Consider the following 21,027-nt stretch of genomic DNA (forward strand, 5'->3'; position numbering starts at 1 on the left):
TTTGCAGGATGCATAGGCTTAATATTTTTTTTTGTCTTACACTTGCAGGGAGAGTGGCTGTGGGGGCTTGTTGAAATCCTAGTGTACAGGAAACATCCATAGTGGAAGCAGAAGTGTGTGAAAGGAAAATAGATTATCCAGTGAAGCTCTGTAAACAGAAAAGGGAAGGTGGTGAGGTTCAAAGTGTCTGTTTCTTTACAGCCCCTTCGGACTTCACATAGTTTTACCCCGTTAGACCTTACAGAGTTGGAATCTCATTCATTCATGGTTGTACTAGATCTACTTATATCCTTGGTCACCGAGTTGTTGGAGACAACCCAGCTACTGTCAAACAAAGGTGGGGCACACTCTGGACAGCTCGCCTGTCCATCGCTGGGCCACTCAGAGCCAGAAAGCCACACAGTCACATTCACACCTGGGGAAAATCTATTAACCTATTCAACATGTTTTTGAACTGTGAGAGGAAGCTGGAGTATCCGGAGAAAACCCACACAAGAAGAACATGCAAACTCCACACAGTAAGGACCCGACTGGGATTTGAATCTGTGAGGCAAGAGTGCTAACCACTACTCCACTGTGCAACCCTGAGCTGTAAATTCATACAGTAAATATTGTCATGTTCCTGCTTATATGGTACCTAGTTGGATTGTTTAAGGAACCAAAAGGAAGAAGAAGGAAGAAGCGGCATGTGCTGATGGAGAAACTTGTAATTCTGTGTTTTATAACTAACCCCAAGTTGCAGTTTTTGCTCTACACTTCATAATTTAATGACCAAAGTCTTTAAATCCCAGAGGATTTGCTGAAAGCTTTCATAGAAACTAGGGACATAACAAAAATGGATAATAACTAGCTCTTTTTTTAAAGAAGTAATTTTGTCCCGGTTCTTACAGTGAGCCTGCAGTTCTGTTTCATGTGTAATCACAGTTTAGGCATCATTTACGTCTTCAGTCATGTATGTCAGCCAGCAGACACACAACACCAGGCAGACTCCAAACCGTTTCCTGCCTGTAGAATGCCCCCCCCTAAATGCCCTCTTAAAGACCAACTGTGAGGAAAATCGTGTTTTGGGTGTTTTTAACATGTTATCATAACATTTTATCTGAGGATGGAGGACGTATAGTAAGAACATCAAGCTCAAAATAGCATTTCTGAGCGTTTCTTTTTTATTTATTTATCAGGAGCAGACAAAAAAATGCTGTTTGAAAAACAGCGTATTTCTTCTTTCTCTTTCGGCTTTTCCCATCAGGGGTCGCCACAGCGAATCATCCTTTTCCACCTCACTCTATCATGAACATCATCTACCCTAACATTAGCCAACTTCATGTCCTCTGTTAAGACATCCATATATCTCCTCTTTGGCCGTCCTCTTGCCCTCCGGCCAGGCAGCTCCATCTCCAACATCCTTCTACCAATATATCCACTATCCCTCCTCTGAACATGTCCAAACCAGCTCAGTCTGGCTTCTCTGACTTTGTCGCTAACACAGGCAACATGAGCCGTCCCTCTGATGTACTCGTTCCTTATCCTGTCTAACCTGGTCACTCCTAAGGAGAACCTCAACATCTTCATCTCTGCTACCTCCATCTCAGCCTCTTGTCTCTGTCTCATTGCTACCGTCTCTAACCCATAGAGCAGAGCTGGTCTCACCACTGTCTTGTACACCTTTCCTTTGAGTCTTGCTGGCACTCTTCTGTCACACAACACTCCTGACACTTTCCTCCACCCGCTCCAACCTGCCTGCACTCGCCTCTTCACCTCTTTTCCACACTCCCCATCACACTGAACTGTTGACCCCAAGTACTTAAACTCCTGCACCTTCTTCACCTCAGTCCCCTGTAACGTAATGCTTCTACCTTGATCCCTCTCGTTCAGACACATGTATTCTGTCTTACTACGACTGACCTTCATACCTCTTCTTTCCAGAGCAAACCTCCACCTCTCTAGCTGTTCCTCCACCTGCTCTCTACTCTTACTGCAAATTACAATGTCATCCGCAAACATCATTGTCCAGGGAGATTCCTGTCTTACCTCGTCTGTCAGCCTGTCCATCAGCATAGCAAACAAAAAAGGACTCAAAGCTGATCCTTGGTGTAGTCCCACCTCCACCTTGAACTCCTCTGTCTGACCTACAGCACATCTCACCACCGTCATACTTCTCTCATACATGTCCTGAACTACTCTGACATACTTCTCTGCCACTCCAGACGACCTCATACAGTACCACAGCTCCTCCCTCGGCACCCTGTCATACGCCTTCTCTAAATCTACGAACACACAATGCAGCTCCTTCTGACCTTCTCTGTACTTTTCCATCAACATTCTCAAAGCAAAAATGGCATCAGTGGTGCTCTTACGGGGCATGAAACCATACTGCTGCTCACAAATCTCCACCTTCTTCCTAAGCCTGGCTTCCACTACTCTTTCCCACAGCTTCATTGTGTGGCTCATCAACTTTATTCCTCTATAGTTGCTGCAGTTCTGCGTGTCACCCTTGTTCTTAAAGATCGGAACCAGAACGCTTCTCCTCCATTCCTCAGGCATCTTCTCACTCTCTAGAATCCGATTGAACAACCTCGTTAGAAATTCCACTGCTGTCTCTCCTAAGCACTTCCATACCTCCACAGGTACGTCATCAGGACCAACGGCCTTTCCGCTCTTCATCCTTTTCAGAGCCTTCCTAACCTCATCCTTTCCAATCTCTGCTACTTCCTGCTCCACAACAACCACATCTTCCTCCCTTCTTTCCCTGTCATTTTCCTCGTTCATCAGCTCCTCAAAATACTCCTTCCATCTTTTCTGTACACTCTCCTGGGTTGTTAGCACCTTTCCATCTCTGTCCTTAATCACCCTTATCTGTTGCACGTCCTTCCCATCTCTGTCTCTCTGTCTGGCTAGTCTGTACAAGTCCTTCTCTCCTTCCTTTGTGTCTAACCTGTCATATAGCTCATCGTAAGCTTTCTGTTTGGCCTTTGCCACCTCTCTCTTCACTCTACGCTGCGCTTCCTTGTACTCCTGTCTACCTTCCTCAGTCCTTTCTACATCCCACTTCCTTTTAGCCAACCTCTTCCTCTGGACGCATTCCTGTACTTCCTCATTCCACCACCAAGTCTCTTTACCGTCTTTCCTCTTTCCAGATGAAACACCGAGCACCTTCCTACCTGTTTCCCTGATAATCTCTGCTGTAGTTTCCCAGTCCTCTGGAAGCTCATCCTGACCACCCAGGACCTGCCTCAACTTCTGCCTAAATTCCTCACAAGTTTCTTCATTCTGTAGCTTCCACCACTTGGTCTTCTTTTCTGTTTTCCCTATCTTCTTCTTCCTGACCTCCAGAGTCGTCTTACACACCACCATGCGGTGCTGTCTGGCTACACTCTCTCCTACCACCACTTTGCAGTCATTAACCTCTCTCAAATGACCTCGTCTACATAGGATGTAGTCCACCTGAGTACTCCTACCTCCACTTCTGTATGTCACTCTATGTTCCTCTCTCTTCTGGAAGTAAGTGTTGACTACAGCCATTTCCATCCTCTTCGCAAAGTCCACCACCATCTGTCCCTCCAGATTCCTTTCCTTCACACCAAACCTGCCCATCACCTCCTCATCACCTCTGTTGCCCTCACCAACATGCCCATTAAAGTCTGCTCCAATAACAACTCTCTCTCCTCTGGGAAAACTCTCTATGACCTCATCCAACTCACTCCAGAATCTCTCCTTCACTTCTAACTCACAGCCAACCTGTGGCGCATACCCACTGACTACATTCACCATCACCCCTTCAATTTCTAACTTTAGGCTCATCATCCTGTCTGAGACTCTTTTCACCTCTAGAACACTGTTTACAAACTCCCCCTTCAGAATCACACCTACCCCGTTTCTCTTCCTATCAACACCATGATAGAACAGTTTGTATCCTCCTCCAATACTACGTGCCTTGCTGCCCTTCCACCTTGTCTCCTGCACACACAGTACATCTACCTTCCTTCTCTCCATCATGTCTGCCAGCTCTCTGCCTTTCCCTGTCATTGTGCCAACGTTAAGAGTCCCTATTCTCAAACCTATGTTCCTGCCTTTTCCCCAGCGTATTTGTGAGGTAGAAAATACATTGTACCCTGCTCAGTTCTGCAATGGGAAGGGGGGGTGGGGTCTCTTCGCAGCACAACTTAAAGGCAAACTTCTGATGATCTACTGCTGCTGTGCAGTCTATGTCCTTGAAAACGACACAGGTTTCTTAATTGTTTAGCTAAAAACGGAATATTCATAATTAAAACACCACTGAGAACACATTTTACATAGAATTCTGTGGTACCTGAAAGCTCAAGTATGAAGCAGCTGACATTCCCAGGAGGTTGGATCTAGGTTGTTTTTCTTAAGTGTGTTCAACTGGTGATAATTGAAGTCAGATAACAATTACTTCTTTTTTTTTTTTTTTTAGTTCCATTATTTGACCAAAGATTGGAATAAAAAAAAAGTTTTTTCAATGCATAAATGTACAAATCTACCAACTGAACTGGTAGATTCAACCAAGTTTCTGACAGCACTTTGTCCAGAACCCTGGCCTGTCCTAGTTTGTTTTGCTTGGAGAAATGTTGAAAAAGATCCTTTCAGAATTCCTTCACGTTGTTTGTATTGTTCTTTGTTCAAACAATTAATGGACTTTAAAGACCCACTCCAATGAAAATTGGGTTTTCTGTGTTTTTATCATTGTGGCATTTTTTTTATAATGGAAGAATAAAGAAAATTAAGCTCACATTTGCATTCCTCAGTATTGCTTTATTCAAATTGTTGTGAATCAGGTGTAGAAAAAAATTGGAAAAATCTTGTGGGTTTGAACCTACACCGGCAAGCCACAAGCTCCCTGTTCCGGTCCATTCTGATGCATCCACTTGAAGACGACTAGATCCATGTTTTCTCTTCCCTCGTCTGAGCTGGCATCCGGCTCATCCAGCTGGATGGCTGCAATATTCCACGCCATTTTTGTTGCACCTGTAATGTTAGATTGGAGGTTGTAAGGGGTTATAGCTAATGGAAGAGTGCTAACAAAGGCATGATGGGAAGTGGGGAAAGGCTTACTCAAACGGTCTCGCCTGCAACTCAGAGGCAAATTTCTAATGACCTACTGCCGCTTTTAAAATAGATTCAAAGATGATTGAAGTGGGTTTTATAAAGTTGTATACCGATTTGGTTGTCGTCTAGAAATGTTGCCTTCCCGTGTGGTTTTTGTAGTTGTTAAATAATTTGTTAACTAATTAGGGCGTCTCATTGTGTTTTACAAGGCTTGTTTAAGTTGGAATGAATTTAGGATGTATAATCTCTTTGGAAACTATACTAAAAAAACATTGTATTCACCTCTGCCCTTTTTCGTGATTAATGAAGGGACACAGGGGTCCCATCATGTTGTGTTGAAAGAATTCAAAATTTCCCATCCTCCCAGTCCTCCCAGGCCTTCAAGTCTGTCATTGCACCACTATCCATGACTTCCTTTTATAGCCTCAATCTACCCCTGCTTTTTATCTCCCCCGTATTCTGTCGCTTTCGCCCTCTGCGTCTATCCCTGAACGGATATACATTTGCGCTCCCTCTTCTTTCCTCAGCTTGTCCTCACGTTTCAGCTGTCTCCTTGTTCCGCCCCCCCCCTCTATGCCCTCCTCCAACACGTGTTGGTTGTCTGCCTTTGCTCAGCAGAGGCGAGTCTCCTCAGTGCGTTCACGTGGATGAATTACTTCAGCTGTGTTTACAGAAACAGCAAAGATCCTGGTTTCTCACCAAAGTCAAGTTATGTTTGTGGATTCAACCATGTCATTTGGGTGATGCTCTATCACGGTTTTATTTTATAAAAAATAATTAGACCCTGATACAGTTTGGTCTTGTTTTTCTTTTCTAACTTTTTTCCTTCTGGAACTGAGTCATGAACTATTAATTTCCATCCCAGCTGTCATCTGATTGATTAGCCTAAACGGTTTCTTGTCATGGGAAGAATGTTAACAAAATGAAATGCGCACTTAGCGAGAGCATGACCACGTCCAGTTCCTACGCTCACTCGTGCCCTTTCTGCGTTTTTGTTCTTTTTATAGAAAGCTGGACTCCTACCACTATTGTACAAACATTTACATTTCAACAGAGAACGGACGAATCACCAGGAAACGCGCTGAAGAAACTCATTTAGCTCAAAGGGAGAATTGAGATGATAGATCTGATTTTCAGTACCAGGTGGCAGAAATGGGGACTTGAACTTGACTTACACCCAAGTCTGACATAGAGAAACTTTATATCTAAACTTTAAAGGGTTAAGGCTTAAACTTTGAGACTTGAGGTAAAGTTTTATTTGATTGTATTCATTTTTACCTATAGAACATTACTGTTAGATCTAAGACCGATAAGGGTTTCCTCTCGTTTTCTTTTTACATTTGCACAAACACCATACATGTTTGTTGTTGTATTCCGATTGGTTATTTCAAACTTCTGGATTGACTATTTGAGTTAAAAACAGTCTTTCAAGCCACGAGGCATGAGTTTTGACTTGAATTTAGGACAAAAGACTTAGTCACAACTGCTCTTACGGGTGAATACAGGGTGTTTGTAAAAAAAAAAAAATAAATAAATAAAAGGGGGGGGGCAAACCTGTACAGGGCAGGCAAGTGGCCAGCATGAAATATCAAGGTCAGAGATCACTCTGTGAGACCAAAGAGTCAAAATGTTTATGGACTCTTTTTCTATGACTTGCTGAGACCTATACATCGAACCAACACTTAAAACATGCAAGAAAAAGTAAGGGTGAAGTAGGTGAGACGCAGGTGAGTTTTAAAGGCTTTTTTAGATCCTTTTGACTGCCCGTCAGTGTTGTTCATGTTATAAGTTCAGGCTCTTTTTGGGCACCTTGTGGTCTAGCCTGAATGGTAGAAATGAGGACATTAGACAATCTGAGTATAGTTAGTGTGGGCGTCCTACGGGCATCCTTCCGTATCTCGTGCACACCCCATGGATGTGGCAGGAAGGAGCCAGTACAGGTACCTCGTGAACGACTCGCAGGGGTCTCTAATGGTGTTCCTCATGAGCCACTGCCCTGCTTGTTTTTTATTTAGCTCACCCTGCTTCAGTAATTATTTGTCACCTGGACCGGGTGTATTCAGTCAATTAGAAACTGGGCTCACTCAGTCAGGCTAATCAGGCAGTTCAGTTGCTCACAAGGATCAGGGTTGGAGACGCCTGTGTGGCGTATGGGCATCGAACCACAGCATCACCCATTTGTCATAAGTGTGTGCAACTGACAGCCTTAAGAATACGTCACGATATACTTCCTACACGCATGACAATCATATGTTCACTTTTCATGACGTTCCTTAAGGTAGCTGTATGAGCCTCAAGGCACCTGAAGGTGCGATTCCTCCTCTCAAAGGCCCTCCCTGGGCCTGGACCACCCAAAAACCCACAGCGCTCATATGAGTTAACCTCGGTACAGGTGCATCTGACTAAGGCTGAAAACCTGATTTAGGCTTTTATTCTAAAGAATTGACTTGTAATCAGTGACTTGAGTCTTGCCTTGGACCTAAAATCCAAATAAGACTTTACTAGGATCTGTAATCATCTCTGCTGATTGGTTAAAGGAAAATTGTCTTTGTTTGGTGTCTCTAAATCTAATCATTGTGGTTAACATTCAAATCCAAATTAGCTACCAATTCCAACCCTTCTCCCTCTCATCACCAATTAATTTATTTATTTAGGCTTGATAAAGTCCATTCCAGCTGTCAAGGTCCAAGAAGTCGGGGGCAAAGTCTGAACGGGCCACCAACAATCATTTAGCAGAAACCTTATTGTAAATGTAAAGCTTTTCTACTGGTAGAACCCCCCAGAGAAGCAGGAAACGTTCTTCTCCGATGTCTCGTGTTTTTAAAAAAACAAATTCATTCTCCTGTTGGGATGTCATTGATTAGATTGTTAGTGATATGGGTAGCTGGGTCATCAACATAACAAGCCCCGACAACTCGGACTGGTTACTTTAGGGTCCAGAGCAGCACAGAGTATAATACCAGGTTAATTTTTACTCATTTTGTGGCAGGATGTCCTGATTAGAAGAGTGGTATGCAGGAAAATAGAGCTTGCTCTCCATCTGACCTGAGGCTAGTCATGAAGAAGGAAGGTCGAGCTTTGTCGGCCTGGGGCAGAAACCAGAGCCATGTAAACACTGGAGCCTTGACATACCAGCACTTTGGGAGTTTCTACTCTGACCTGTGTCTTTCTGAACATGATCTAGTTTGGGTTCCGCTTTAGAGTCTTACTCCCTGCAGAGTGACCCTATCCTTCTGACCTTACGCTCCTGTTTTCTTCCCTACTTGAGTTTCCGGTTGTATATCACATTTATGTTAAGCTGGTTATGCCATCTCTTTTATATTTTGGGGTGGGGGTGATCCTGTTTGTCCAGACACATTCTCCTGTTTCAAAATAAAAGTCTTTTGAGTTGCGTTTCCATTTAAAAATTTTCCTATTCACATTTTTGATCATCTCAAGCACAGTAATAATAATAAACGTTGATTGTATAGCACCTTTCAAGATAAAAATCACGAAGTGCTTCACAGTGAAACATGGTATAACACAATAAAACACAGAATATAAAAGAATTAAGATTAAGCAATTTTAAAAAGATAGGCTTTTATAAGCTTTTCAAAAGAAAACACTGAGTCTGCAGATTTGAGGCTGAGAGAGAGGGGAGTCCAGAGGGATGGAGCCACTGCTGCAAAGGCTCTGTCACCTTTAGTTTTTAACCAGGTCCTCTTAACAGCCAGAAGACCCTGGTCACATGACCTCAGGGACCTGGTGGGAGTGTACGGCTGCAAAATGTCTTTCATGGAGACCGGTGCTTGTCTATCAAGAGCTGCGTATGTTAAAACCAGAATTTTAAAATGCAGTCTGTAGCGTATAGGGAGCCAGTGCATGATGCTTTCTGCTGGCTTTAAATTGCACACTTTCCCGTGGCCGCAATGAGCTTCATTCAGTGTGGGTCCTTGGGGAAGACCCTGCTTTACTTTGTAATTACAAGGGGGCCCAAGTCTGGGTTTCCCAGTCCCGGGCCCAAGCCCGGATAAAATGCAGGGTTGCGTAAGGAAGGGCATCCGGTCTAAAAACCTCTGCCAAACCACCTGTGCGACTCAGTGAAAGTTGATTTGCTGTGGCGACATTTGGAGGGATATGCCGAAAGGTGAACAATAACTTAATTTGTACGCACCATTTCACTCTTGGCTTACCAATCTACTTGTCCAAATGTTTTAGGGATATTTTTTGTCAAATATGGGGCAGTTTTTGTATTCTTGTTCCTTGAAAACATTTTCCATCATAAACTCTTAAATATGTATTTTTTCCAGCCTTGCTAAAACATGACCTCTGAACTTAACTTAATCAAATGAGGTTTGCAATTCTTTACATGCAGTTCTTGTGATTTATGACCCTCCTGAATGAATTGTCTCTGTGGTCTTGAGTTATTTAGGTCGACCGGTGACTCCTGCAAACGTTCTCCATCCATCCAAGTTTTCTCTATTTGTGGAGAATGAAGTTCCCAAAGACTAAGATAATGTTTTGTAACAGGTACTTGGAAGTGGAATAGTTTGTCATCTGCTCTTTGGTACTGTTCCTGGCAGAATGTTGGTGGATTATTTTGAAGGGATTTCATGATGAAGCAGGCCTGGCAGTTGCAGGGTCAGGGTGTGGCAAGAGAAACAGAACTTGAACAACGCTTTTCTTATTGTATCACAAAGGTTTGGAATGTTTTTTCTTGATTAACGAATTCCTAATTAAAACACAGTATTGTATATTTACTTAATGAGCCCTATGTAATTAAATGTGCTAAGAAATCTCTTTTCACATACAAAACAAAGCCCCAACATGCGCTATAAGGAAAAATTAAACTGCAAGAATACTTTGATGATGATGACTGAGACTAATCCTCTGGTTAAAGATGCATCAACCTCCTGATTATGTAATTGACAAAACAAACAAGAGCAAAGCTGCTAGAAATCAGCTAAAGGAAGGCTGTGAAAAGTCCAGTGGTCCGAATTTACATAAAATCTGTACTTGCTTTCAGTCTTTAGTGGAAAAGACTGCACAAAAAACAATCCTTGCTTCTGCGGAAAATGAAACAAAGGCAACTTAAGGACAAGAAATTTGAAAACCTGTAAAGCCTCAAACATTTCATCATAACAGGGCCTTTTTCAACAGCTGGTGCAGCATGGAGGCATGCCCAAGTTTATCCAGGCCAACGGAAACAAGCTTATGTTAACGTTTTTCTTTCCCAGCTTCTGTATGCGTTTGTTTTGCTGCTAAAATCTGATTATGCGATGCAGTGTGATGCTGAACTATTGCCGGAAGGGAAAACTGCGGAGAAAATAAACCTTCTCCTTTAAAAAAGATTTCACCTCACTTTTAAATCCTTGCTCTGAAAATTGTGCTAAACAATAAAAAATGATCTACAAAGAAACTTGGCTTAAAAAATATCCACAGAAAATGATGTAATCGTAGAAAAAGTCGTTGCAGAGGTCGAGTGTTTCAAGCAAAAATGTTGGTCAGTTTTCTAGATTATTTTTTTGGAAGAGAACATTCCCACCACGTAAATCCCACCAGCCAGACAACAACAATGAGCAATATAATTTCTTTGCCAGCCCCGTTACTCACATTTTCTCCAGACTTGTTTGCTTGGTCGGATATCTTCCCACCCACACTCACATTCAGACCTCACTGAGGTTTCAGGGAGGCGGTGAACAGTGTAAAGAAACTCTTCTTTACAAGCAAAGGCTGACCGAGCTTCCTGCACAAAAATCAATAGTTCAAGTTTATTTTTGTTTTGTTTTTTCACTCTAATTTTGAACCAAACTGTAAAATTGTGGAACTGAAACCCTGCAAACTATTACAAAAATAGCCAACATCCACCTGATAATCTGAAAGAGGGGCAAATATTTTCTAAAATAAAAGATCAGACCATCTGCCGGAGCTTTCAGCCTGTCTCGTTTGTGTTGCAACAGCAGCAGGATGAAATTTTATGCAGATGGAACAGACATTTAGGTCTTGCAGGTGAAATGGTGTCCAGATTTCCAATTTTTTGGAAGACATTGTTCTCAGTGCTCAATGACTGGCTGCATCTCAGCCGTAACTCACTTCTCCGTGTAAAATTTCATGCAAAGGCTTATAGGGAGATTCTCAAGATACTCTGAAATGAAGTATATCATAAACTGAAAACAAATAAATTCAAAACATTACTAATGATGACAAACAAAGAATTGTACATCTATACACAGGTATCAGGGGTGAAACAATTGATTATTTGTTAAAATTCGATTTAAATTTGTTTGACCGGATTGATCCATCTGACGTTAATCGAATCTAACTATACCATTATGAAATCGTTTTATAACGAAATAAAGCAATTATATCAATATTAGAAAATACCATATGAATTGAGGAACAGTATTTTGCTACACTGACCAAAAATATAAACTCAACACTTTTGTTATTGCTCCCATTTTTAATGGTATGAACTCAAAGATGTGAAACATTTTCCACATACACAAAATAACCAGTTCTCTGAAATATTGTTCACAAATCTGTCTAAATCTGTGATAGTGAGCACTTCTCCTTTGCCAAGACAATCTATCCCACCTCACAGGTGTGCCATATCAAGATGCTGATTAGACAGCATGATGATTGCACAGGTGTGCCTTAGACTGGCCACAAGGAAAGGCCACTCTGAAATCTTCAGTTGTATCACACAGCACAATGCCACAGATGTCGCAAGTTTTGAGTGAGTGTGCAATTGGCATGCTGATAGCAGGAATGTCCACCAGAGCTGTTGCTAGGGAATTGAATGTCCATTTCTCCACCATAAAGGCCTGTTCACACCGGGACGAATTTCGCCCGCGATTTTCGCCAACGTTTAACGCTTCGTGACTAAACAAAGGGCACCAATGTGAGTGTGCACACCGACGTGAAAAAACGCCACGCGTCAAAGCGTCACTTTTTAAAAAACGCCTCGGGTTCGTTTTTTTTTTTTGACGCGTCGCGTCGAAATCTATTCGACCAATGAGAATGGCGCTTTTGCACAGGTGTCTGGAGCTTCTGAAGTTACTGTAAAACACAACTTGGGGGCGCTCAAACACAAAACTGCCTTGCTGAGCACACATACCAGCGAAGAAGATAGACGCCGAGTTGAATCTACACAGCCGCGAAGAAATAATGACGGACATTCTAAAATATCCCATTAAAATATTCATGTTTTCTTTGTATGAATCTGACAAGCGCGTAAATACTTGCTATCTTCTTCTGAGGGAAAAGCGAGTTTAAGAAGCGTAAAGTTGCACAGCGCCACCTTGTGTACAGGAGTCTTTCTGTTTACATTAAGCGCCATCTAATGTCAAGGAATGAAATTGCATGTTCGCTCGGCTCATCGTCAGCGAAAATCGCCTGGGTGTGAACACAAAAAACGTGGCGAAAAACGCTGGCGAATAACGCCTGGCGAATATTCGTCCCGGTGTGTACGGGCCTTAAGCCGTCTCCAAAGGCGTTTCCGAGAATTTGGCAGCACATCCAACCGGCCTCACAACCGCAGACCACGTGTAACCACACCAGCCCAAGACCTCCACATCCAGCATGTCCACCTCCAAGATCGTCTGAGACCAGCCACTCGGACAGGTGCTGAAACAATCGGTTTGCATAACCACAGAATTTCTGCACAAACTGTTAGAAACCGTCTCAGGGAAGCTCATCTGCATGCTCGTCATCCTCATCGAGGTCTCGACCTCACTCCAGTTCGTCGTCGTAATCGACTTGAGTGGTCAAATGCTCACATGCGATGGCATCTGGCACGTTGGAGAGGTGTTCTCTTCACGGATGAATCCCGGTTTACACTGTTCAGGGCATATGGCAGACAGCGTGTGTGGCGTCGTGTGGGTGAGCGGTTTTCTGATGTCAATGTTGTGGATCGAGTAGCCCATGGTGGTGGTGGGGTCATGGTATGGGCAGGCATATGTTATGGGCGAAGAACACAGGTGCATTTCATTGATGGCAGTTTGAATGCACAGAAATACCGTGACGAGATCCTGGGGCCCATTGTTGTGCCGTACATCCAACAACATCACCTCATGTTGTAGTAGGTTTAGGGGATGTCATCTGGACTTGGTTTTTAAAGTTAGAAGACGTTTCGCCTCTTATCCAAGAGGCTTTGTCAATTCTGAATTAGCTGGTCTAAGAATTGGTATATATATGCGTTCATGGGGGAGGAGTCAGACCTGAAACTGGAGGTATTGTCCACTTAGCCTACATGGTTTCGGGTTGTTAATTAATGGCTGTCCTTCGTGTGTCGAAGTTGACTGTCTTGAGTTTGAGGATTAAAAATGACAGGCTCTCATTTGGGCTGCTAGTCCAGCTCGGGATCTGCAGAAGCGATCACATGTCAAGCATTTGAGATCGGTTGAAGTTGCTACGGAGAAACGCCGGTAATGTGCCTGTTGGTATTCACGTTGGCGTTGGTCCTCAATGGTTATAATGGCTTCCTTTAAAGTTGCACGCCATTTGGATTTTTGTATGGCTTCTTCTTCCCAGTTGTAGTGTGGGATGCCTGCTCTCTTCATGTGTCGCTTTAGCACATCTTTATAGCGTAGTTTCTGTCCACCGCGGCTCCTTTTTCCTTGAGAAAGTTCTGAGTAGAATACTGCTTTGGGTAATCTATTGTTGGGCATCCGACACACGTGCCCTGCCCATCGAAGTTGTGCGGATGTTATTAGGGCATCAACGCTAACTGTGTTGGCACGTCTCAAAACCTAAACATCTGGGATACGATCTTGCCACTTGATGTTGAGAATGAAGCGAAGGTGGCGAAGCTGAAGTCGTGTTAGAGCCTTGATATGTCTGCGGTAGAGTGTGGTGCACTCAATGAGCATAGTTCGCACGTTCCATGTTGCAATAGTCATCTTCTTTGATTTTGAGGTTCTACCGCATTAAAGGAAGTCCCGCTGACCGCGGTTAGCCAGCCAGGTATAGATCTGAGTACGCTTTTTTTACCCCACCTTTTCTAGGGGCTTCCCATTCCTGGGCAGGCAATGCTGTCCCTAAAAAGGGCTGCCTGGTCACTCACATTGCTGCCTCAACAAACTGGTACTCATAGGTCAGTTAAAGTTGCGACCATCAGATGTGAGCCGCCTGCATGCAGAGCTTCTGCTAACAGCTCCCAGCTACTTAGGCCTGCTGTCGACACATGTACTCTATCGCCACAGGTCTTAACACTCAAACACTCAAAACCCTCAAAACCCAAAACGCCTTGCACAAAACCAAAGCCAGTTGGTGTTGTGCCTCCACCAGACTGCCTCTCTCTCTTGGCAGCACATCCTCAAACGCCACATACAATGTGGTACACAAGTGTGCAACGTACATTGCTGACGAAGAGGTCGCCCCGCAGTAGCAAAACACTTGCTGGTTGATGCCATCCTTTGGCCTCAGCTTTTTGAGGCTCATCAGCATGCCATCAGGTGTTAACGCCATTGGCTATTGGCTCATCTGCCGTTTCCACCCCCAGACATCCTGCTGCCAATGCCTGAACCTGTGACCCCAGGTAGGGAGGCTAGAGGGTGCTATCACTTGCCTAAGGTGACCCCTCAGACTAGTGGAGGGAAGGAGTCGTCTTACTTCTCCATTTTAGACTAGCTCCAAGCTAAGTCTAACCACTCGTTAATGGTCCTTTGTCCTCAGCTGGGGGTTGGGGAGCCAGTGACTCACTCTCCAAATTGGTCCTCTCTTTCAGCGGTTAACGACGCAGGTGGAACTGGTTTGGTTTGTTTAGGTTTCAAAACACTGCCGTAGATGGATGGAAGAATAAACCTGAGACCACCATTCTTATTAAGAGAAGGTTTATCCTTCTTGACAAAGATGGCTTCTTTCACTCCTCGCTCAAACCATCCTTTCTCTCTGGCTAGAATTCGGACTTCACTGTCCTCGAAAGAGTGGTTTGTGGCCTTCAGGTGGAGATGCACTGCAGATTCAGGTCCACTTGGCTTGGCTCTGCGATGTTGGTAAAGCCGCTTGTGTAGAGGTTGTTTGGTTTCTCCTATATACTGTTCATTGCAGTTCTCTTTGCAGTGGATAGAGTACACAACATTACTCTGTTTGTAGCTGGGAATTTTGTCCTTAGGATGAACCAGTTTTTGTCTGAGGGTATTGACTGGTTTGAGATGAACTGGGATGTTATGTTGTTTGAAAATCCTTTTAAGTTTTTCAGACAGGCTTGAGATATACGGAATTGAAATACTGTTCCGTTTCGGCTCTTGTTCCTTCTTGTCTTGTTTTCCTGTATGTTGGGATCTGGTGAATGCCCACTTGGGATATCCACAGGTTCGGAGGGCTTGGTGGATATGTTGCTCTTCTTTCTTCTTTCCGTCAGAGCTTGTGGGCACCTCCTGGGCTCTGTGTTGTAATGTCCTGATGACGCCTAGTTTGTGCCGTAAAGGGTGGTTTGAGTCAAATAAAAGGTACTGATCTGTGTGAGTAGGCTTCCTGTACACTTCAACCTGGAGCTGTCTGTCCTCTCCAATGATCACAGCACAGTCTAGAAAGGCTAGGGTGTTGTCTTTTGTGTCTTCCCTGGTAAACTTGATGTTCTTGTCGACTGCGTTGATATGATCTGTGAAAGTCTCCCCTTCCTGGCTTTTGATCTTGACCCAAGTGTCGTCCACATATCTGAACCAGTGGCTTGGAGTAGTATCTGGGAAAGAGTCCAGGGCTCTTCTCTCGACTTCTTCCATGTACAAATTGGCCACAATGGGTGAGATTGGAGAGCCCATAGCACAGCCGTGCCTCTGCCTGTAGAAGTTTCCCCTGAATTGGAAATATGTGGAGTTGAGGCACACTTCCAAAAGTTCGCAGATGTGGTCTGGTGTCAGATTTGTTCTGTCTTGTAGCTGAGAATCCTGCAGTAATCTCGTCCTCACTGAAATCACTGCCTCCGTGGTGGGAATGCAGGTGAAGAGGGAAGTTACGTCAATGGAAATATTCATGTTTTCCAGTTTCAGGTCTGACTCCTCCCCCATGAACGCATATATACACCAGCTCTTAGACCAGCTAATTCAGAATTGACAAAGCCTCTTGGATAAGAGGTGAAACGTCTTCTAACTTTAAATCCAAGTCCAGATGACATCCCCTAAACCTACTACAATGGAACCAACCTGGATGAATGAGAGTCTTCATAGACATCACCTCCTGTTGTGGCATGATAATGCACGGCCCCATGTTGCAAGGATCTGTACACAATTCTTGGAAGCTGAAAACATCCCAGTTCTTGCATGGCCAGCATACTCACCGGACATGTCACCCATTGAGCATGTTTGGAATGCTCTGGATCGGCTTATACAACAGAGTGTTCCAGTTCCTGCCATTATCCAGCAACTTCGCACAGCCATTGAAGAAGAGTGGACCAACATTCCACAGGCCACAATAGACAACCTGATCAACTCTATGTGAAGGTGATGTGTTGCATTTCATGAGGCAAATGGTGGTCACACCAGATACTGACTGGTCATCTGAGTCCCCTGACCCCCTCAATAAAACAAAACTGAAGATTTCAGAGTAACCTTTTCTTGTGGCCAGTCTAAGACACACCTGTGCAATAATCATGCTGTCTAATCAGCAATTTGATATGGCTCACCTGCGAGGTGTACACAATTCACCAGGAGGAATAGTTCACTTCAGTTTTAGTTCTGAAGCAGGCAAAATAAAAATAATAGTACAATAAACTATGAAAAAAGTAGCAACAGTACATTGGCTGAGACCAGATCTCTTGGATGTCACAGAGGCAGCGGCATGTTTGCTCCTGCACACAGTCCTCCGCACCCCCCAAAGACAACACCTCCTCTTGAATTTCTCAGGGACAAGAAGGCACAGGCAGTTCCACATTACACCATCATTAATATGAGGAGCTGGCAGTGGGCCATGGGAAAATAAATCTGCAACAGTTATTGTAGTTGCACTCCTGCTAACCAGCATGTGCATAAGGGAGTTTACTCTGATTCTCATAAAGAGCATGCCTGGTCTGGTCTGCACCCTATTTAGTTGCAACTTAACCTGGTAAAGTCCTGCTTCGATGTAGATAAAATGACCAAAAATGTAAACGCAACACTTTTGTTATTGCTCCCATTTTTTATGGTATGAACTCAAAGAACCATTTCTTCACCATAAGCCGTCTCCAAAGGCGTTTCCGAGAATTTGGCAGCACATCCAACCGGTCTCACAACCGCAGACCACGTGTAACCACACCAGCCCAAGACCTCCACATCCAGCATGTCCACCTCCAAGATCGTCTGAGACCAGCATCTCGGACAGCTGCTGAAACACTCGGTTTGCATAACCACAGAATTTCTGCACAAACTGTCAGAAACCGTCTCAGGGAAGCTCATCTGCATGCTCGTCATCCTCATCGAGGTCTCGACCTCACTCCAGTTCGTCGTCGCAACCGACTTGAGTGGGCAAATGCTCACATGCGATGGCATCTGGCACGTTGGAGAGGTGCTCTCTTCCCGGATGAATCCCGGTTTACACTGTTCAGGGCAGATGGCAGACAGCGTGTGAAGAAACTGGTTCTTCTAGACTGGACTGTATTGATAAAAATTATTAGGTTCGTACCCTGTCAGTTTGTTGCACACAGAAATGAATGAATAATGACTCAGAGACAAAACTTAGCTTCTGTGAAGGTTTAATCCGCACAAGAGGCACAAATTTGTATGAAGGGTTACAGACAGATGTACAGGTTGGTGCACTCAAAGTCTGAACTAAGAAAACAGGGAATGGGCTTGGTATATAAACTCTGTATTTGCATATTAAGAAGATCATCCGATGGACCCTGGTGTGAAAGTCACACCCACAGGTTGATGCATGCTAGATACTCAAAGGTCAGGGAGCTTCAAGTGTCAGATCTTTCTGAGGTTATCACAGACATTTACCAGAGCACAGGCACCAGAACACACAAAGATGGAAAAGGGAGTATGCTGAAGGAATGTTACGAGCCAATAGTCTTGGTGGTGCTTTCTTCAAATGTAATATAATTTTGAGATGATAATACATAGTGAATTAAGTTTACACCAGTAGTGTAATAAAAAGTAAAAGTTAGTGTAATAAAAGTAAAAGGGAGTTTCTAACTATTTTGTTTCTAATTATTCCTAACAGCATGTGTGGCGTCGTGTGGGTGAGCGGTTTTCTGATGTCAATGTTGTGGATCGAGTAGCCCATGGTGGTGGTGGGGTAATGGTATGGGCAGGCATATGTTATGGGCGAATAACACAGGTGCATTTCATTGATGGCAGTTTGAATGCACAGAGATTTCGTGACGAGATCCTGGGGCCCATTGTTGTGCCGTACATCCAACAACATCACCTCATGTTGCGGCATGATAATGCACGGCCCCATGTTGCAACGATCTGTACACAATTCTTGGAAGCTGAAAACATCCCAGGTCTTGCATGACCAGCATACTCACCGGACATGTCATCCATTGAGCATGTTTGGAATGCTCTGGATCGGCGTATACAACAGAGTGTTCCAGTTCCTGCCATTATCCAGCAACTTCGCACAGCCATTGAAGAAGAGTGGACCAACATTCCACAGGCCACAATAGACAACCTGATCAACTCTATGTGAAGGAGATTTGTAGCACTTCATGAGGCAAATGGTGGTCACACCAGATACTGACTGGTCATCTGAGTCCCCTGACCCCCTCAATAAAACAAAACTGAAGATTTCAGAGTAACCTTTTCTTGTGGCCAGTCTAAGGCACACCTGTGCAATAATCATGCTGTCTAATCAGCATTTTGATATGGCTCACCTGCGAAGTGTACACAATTCACCAGGAGGAATAGTTCACTTCAGTTTTAGTTCTGAAGCAGGCAAAATAAAAATAATAATACAATAAACTATAAAAAAAAGTAGCAACAGTACATTGGCTGAGACCAGATCTCTTGGATGTCACAGAGGCAGCGGCATGTCAGGTCCTGCACACAGTCCTCCCCACCCCCCAAAGACAACACCTCCTCTTGAGTTTCTCAGGTACAAGCAGGCAAAGGCAGTTCCACATTACACCATCGTTAATATGAGGAGCTGGCAGTGGGCCATGGGAAAATAAATCTGCAACAGTTATTGTAGTTGCACTCCTGCTAACTAGCATGTGCATGAGGGAGTTTACTCTGATTCTCATAAAGAGCATGCCTGGTCTGGCATTGCACCCTAATTGGTTGCAACTTAACCTGGTAAAGTCCTGCTTCGATGTAGAAACACTGACCAAAAATATAAACGCAACACTTTTGTTATTGCTCCCATTTTTAATGGTATGAACTCAAAGATTTGAAACATTTTCCACATTCACAGAATAACCAGTTCTCTGAAATATTGTTCACAAATCTGTCTAAATCTGTGATAGTGAGCACTTCTCCTTTGCCAAGACAATCCATCCCACCTCGCAGGTGTGCCATATCAAGATGCTGATTAGACGGCATGATTATTGCACAGGTGTGCCTTAGACTGGCCACAGGAAAAGGCCACTCTGAAATCTTCAGTTGTATCACTCAGCACAATGCCACAGATGTCGCAAGTTTTGAGTGAGCGTGCAATTGGCATGCTGATAGCAGGAATGTCCACCAGAGCTGTTGCTAGGCAATTGAATGTCCATTTCTCCACCATAAGCTGTCTCCAAAGGCGTTTCCAAGAATTTGGCAGCACATCCAACCGGCCTCACAACCGCAGACCACGTGTAACCACACCAGCCCAAGACCTCCACATCCAGCATGTCCACCTCCAAGATCGTCTGAGACCAGCCACTCGGACAGCTGCTGAAACAATCGGTTTATATAACCACAGAATTTCTGCACAAACTGTCAGAAACCGTCTCAGGGAAGCTCATCTGCATGCTCGTCATCCTCATCGAGGTCTCGACCTCACTCCAGTTCGTCGTCATAACCGACTTGAGTGGGCAAATGCTCACATGCGATGGCATCTGGCACGTTGGAGAGGTGTTCTCTTAACGGATGAATCCCGGTTTACACTGTTCAGGGCAGATGGCAGACAGCGTGTTTGGCATCGTGTGGGTGAGCGGTTTTCTGATGTCAATGTTGTGGATCGAGTAGCCCATGCTCGTGGTGGGGTTATGGTATGGGCAGGCATATGTTATGGGTGAAGAACACAGGTGCATTTCATTGATGGCATTTTGAATGCACAGAGATACCGTGACGAGAACCTGGGGCCCATTGTTGTGCCGTACATCCAACAACATCACCTCATGTTGCATCATGATAATGCACGGCCCCATGTTGCAAGGTTCTTTACACAATTCTTGGAAGCGGAAAACATCCCAGTTCTTGAATGGCCAGCATACTCACCGGACATGTCACCCATTGAGCATGTTTGGAATGCTCTGGATCGGCGTATACAACAGAGTGTTCCAGTTCCTGCCAATATCCAGCAACTTCGCACAGCCATTGAAGAAGAGTGGACCAACATTCCACAGGCCACAATAGACAACCTGATCAACTCTATGTGAAGGAGATGTGTTGCATTTCATGAGGCAAGTGGTGGTCACACCAGATACTGACTGGTTGTCTTAGTCCCTTGACCCCCTCAATAAACCAAAACTGAAGATTTCAGAGTGGCCTTTTCTTGTGGCCAGTCTAAGGCACACCTGTGCAATAATCATGCTGTCTAATCAGCATTTTGATATGGCTCACCTGCGTGGTGGGATGGATTGTCTTGGCAAAGGAGAAGTGCTTGCTATTACAGATTTAGACAGACTTGTGAACAATATTTCAGAGAACTGGTTATTTTGTGAATGTGGAAAATGATTCACATCTTTGATTTCATACCATAAAAAATGGGAGCATTACCAAAAGTGTTGCGTTTATATTTTTGATCAGTGTATTTTAAACTTAGCATGATTAGTCATGACTTTGTTGGGGGGAGAAAATTTTAATAAAGTTAAAGAAGAGACACTTCCATTTGCAATAAAACGTAGACATGTAAATGATGACA

The 21,027-nt window shown here is 44.0% G+C and overlaps 2 protein-coding genes across 3 annotated transcripts in view; one reads left to right on the plus strand and one right to left on the minus strand.

Moving 5' to 3' along the window:
• Window positions 1-4,071, minus strand: part of col4a1 (collagen, type IV, alpha 1) — a 64,621-nt gene extending 60,550 nt beyond the window's left edge. The window contains exon 1 of the mRNA XM_078939007.1: window positions 2,029-4,071. Within this exon, the coding sequence (XP_078795133.1) occupies window positions 2,029-4,023 (1,995 nt within the window). The 5' untranslated portion in view covers window positions 4,024-4,071. The remainder of the gene's footprint in view (window positions 1-2,028) is intronic.
• col4a2 (collagen, type IV, alpha 2) overlaps window positions 1-21,027 on the plus strand; it is an 81,997-nt gene that overhangs the window by 7,171 nt on the left and 53,799 nt on the right. The window lies entirely within an intron of this gene.

Source organism: Oryzias latipes, chromosome 21 (genome assembly GCF_053564925.1).
Source record: "Oryzias latipes strain Hd-rR chromosome 21, Olatipes_Hd-rR_3.1".
Classification (NCBI taxonomy): Eukaryota; Metazoa; Chordata; class Actinopteri; order Beloniformes; family Adrianichthyidae; genus Oryzias; species Oryzias latipes.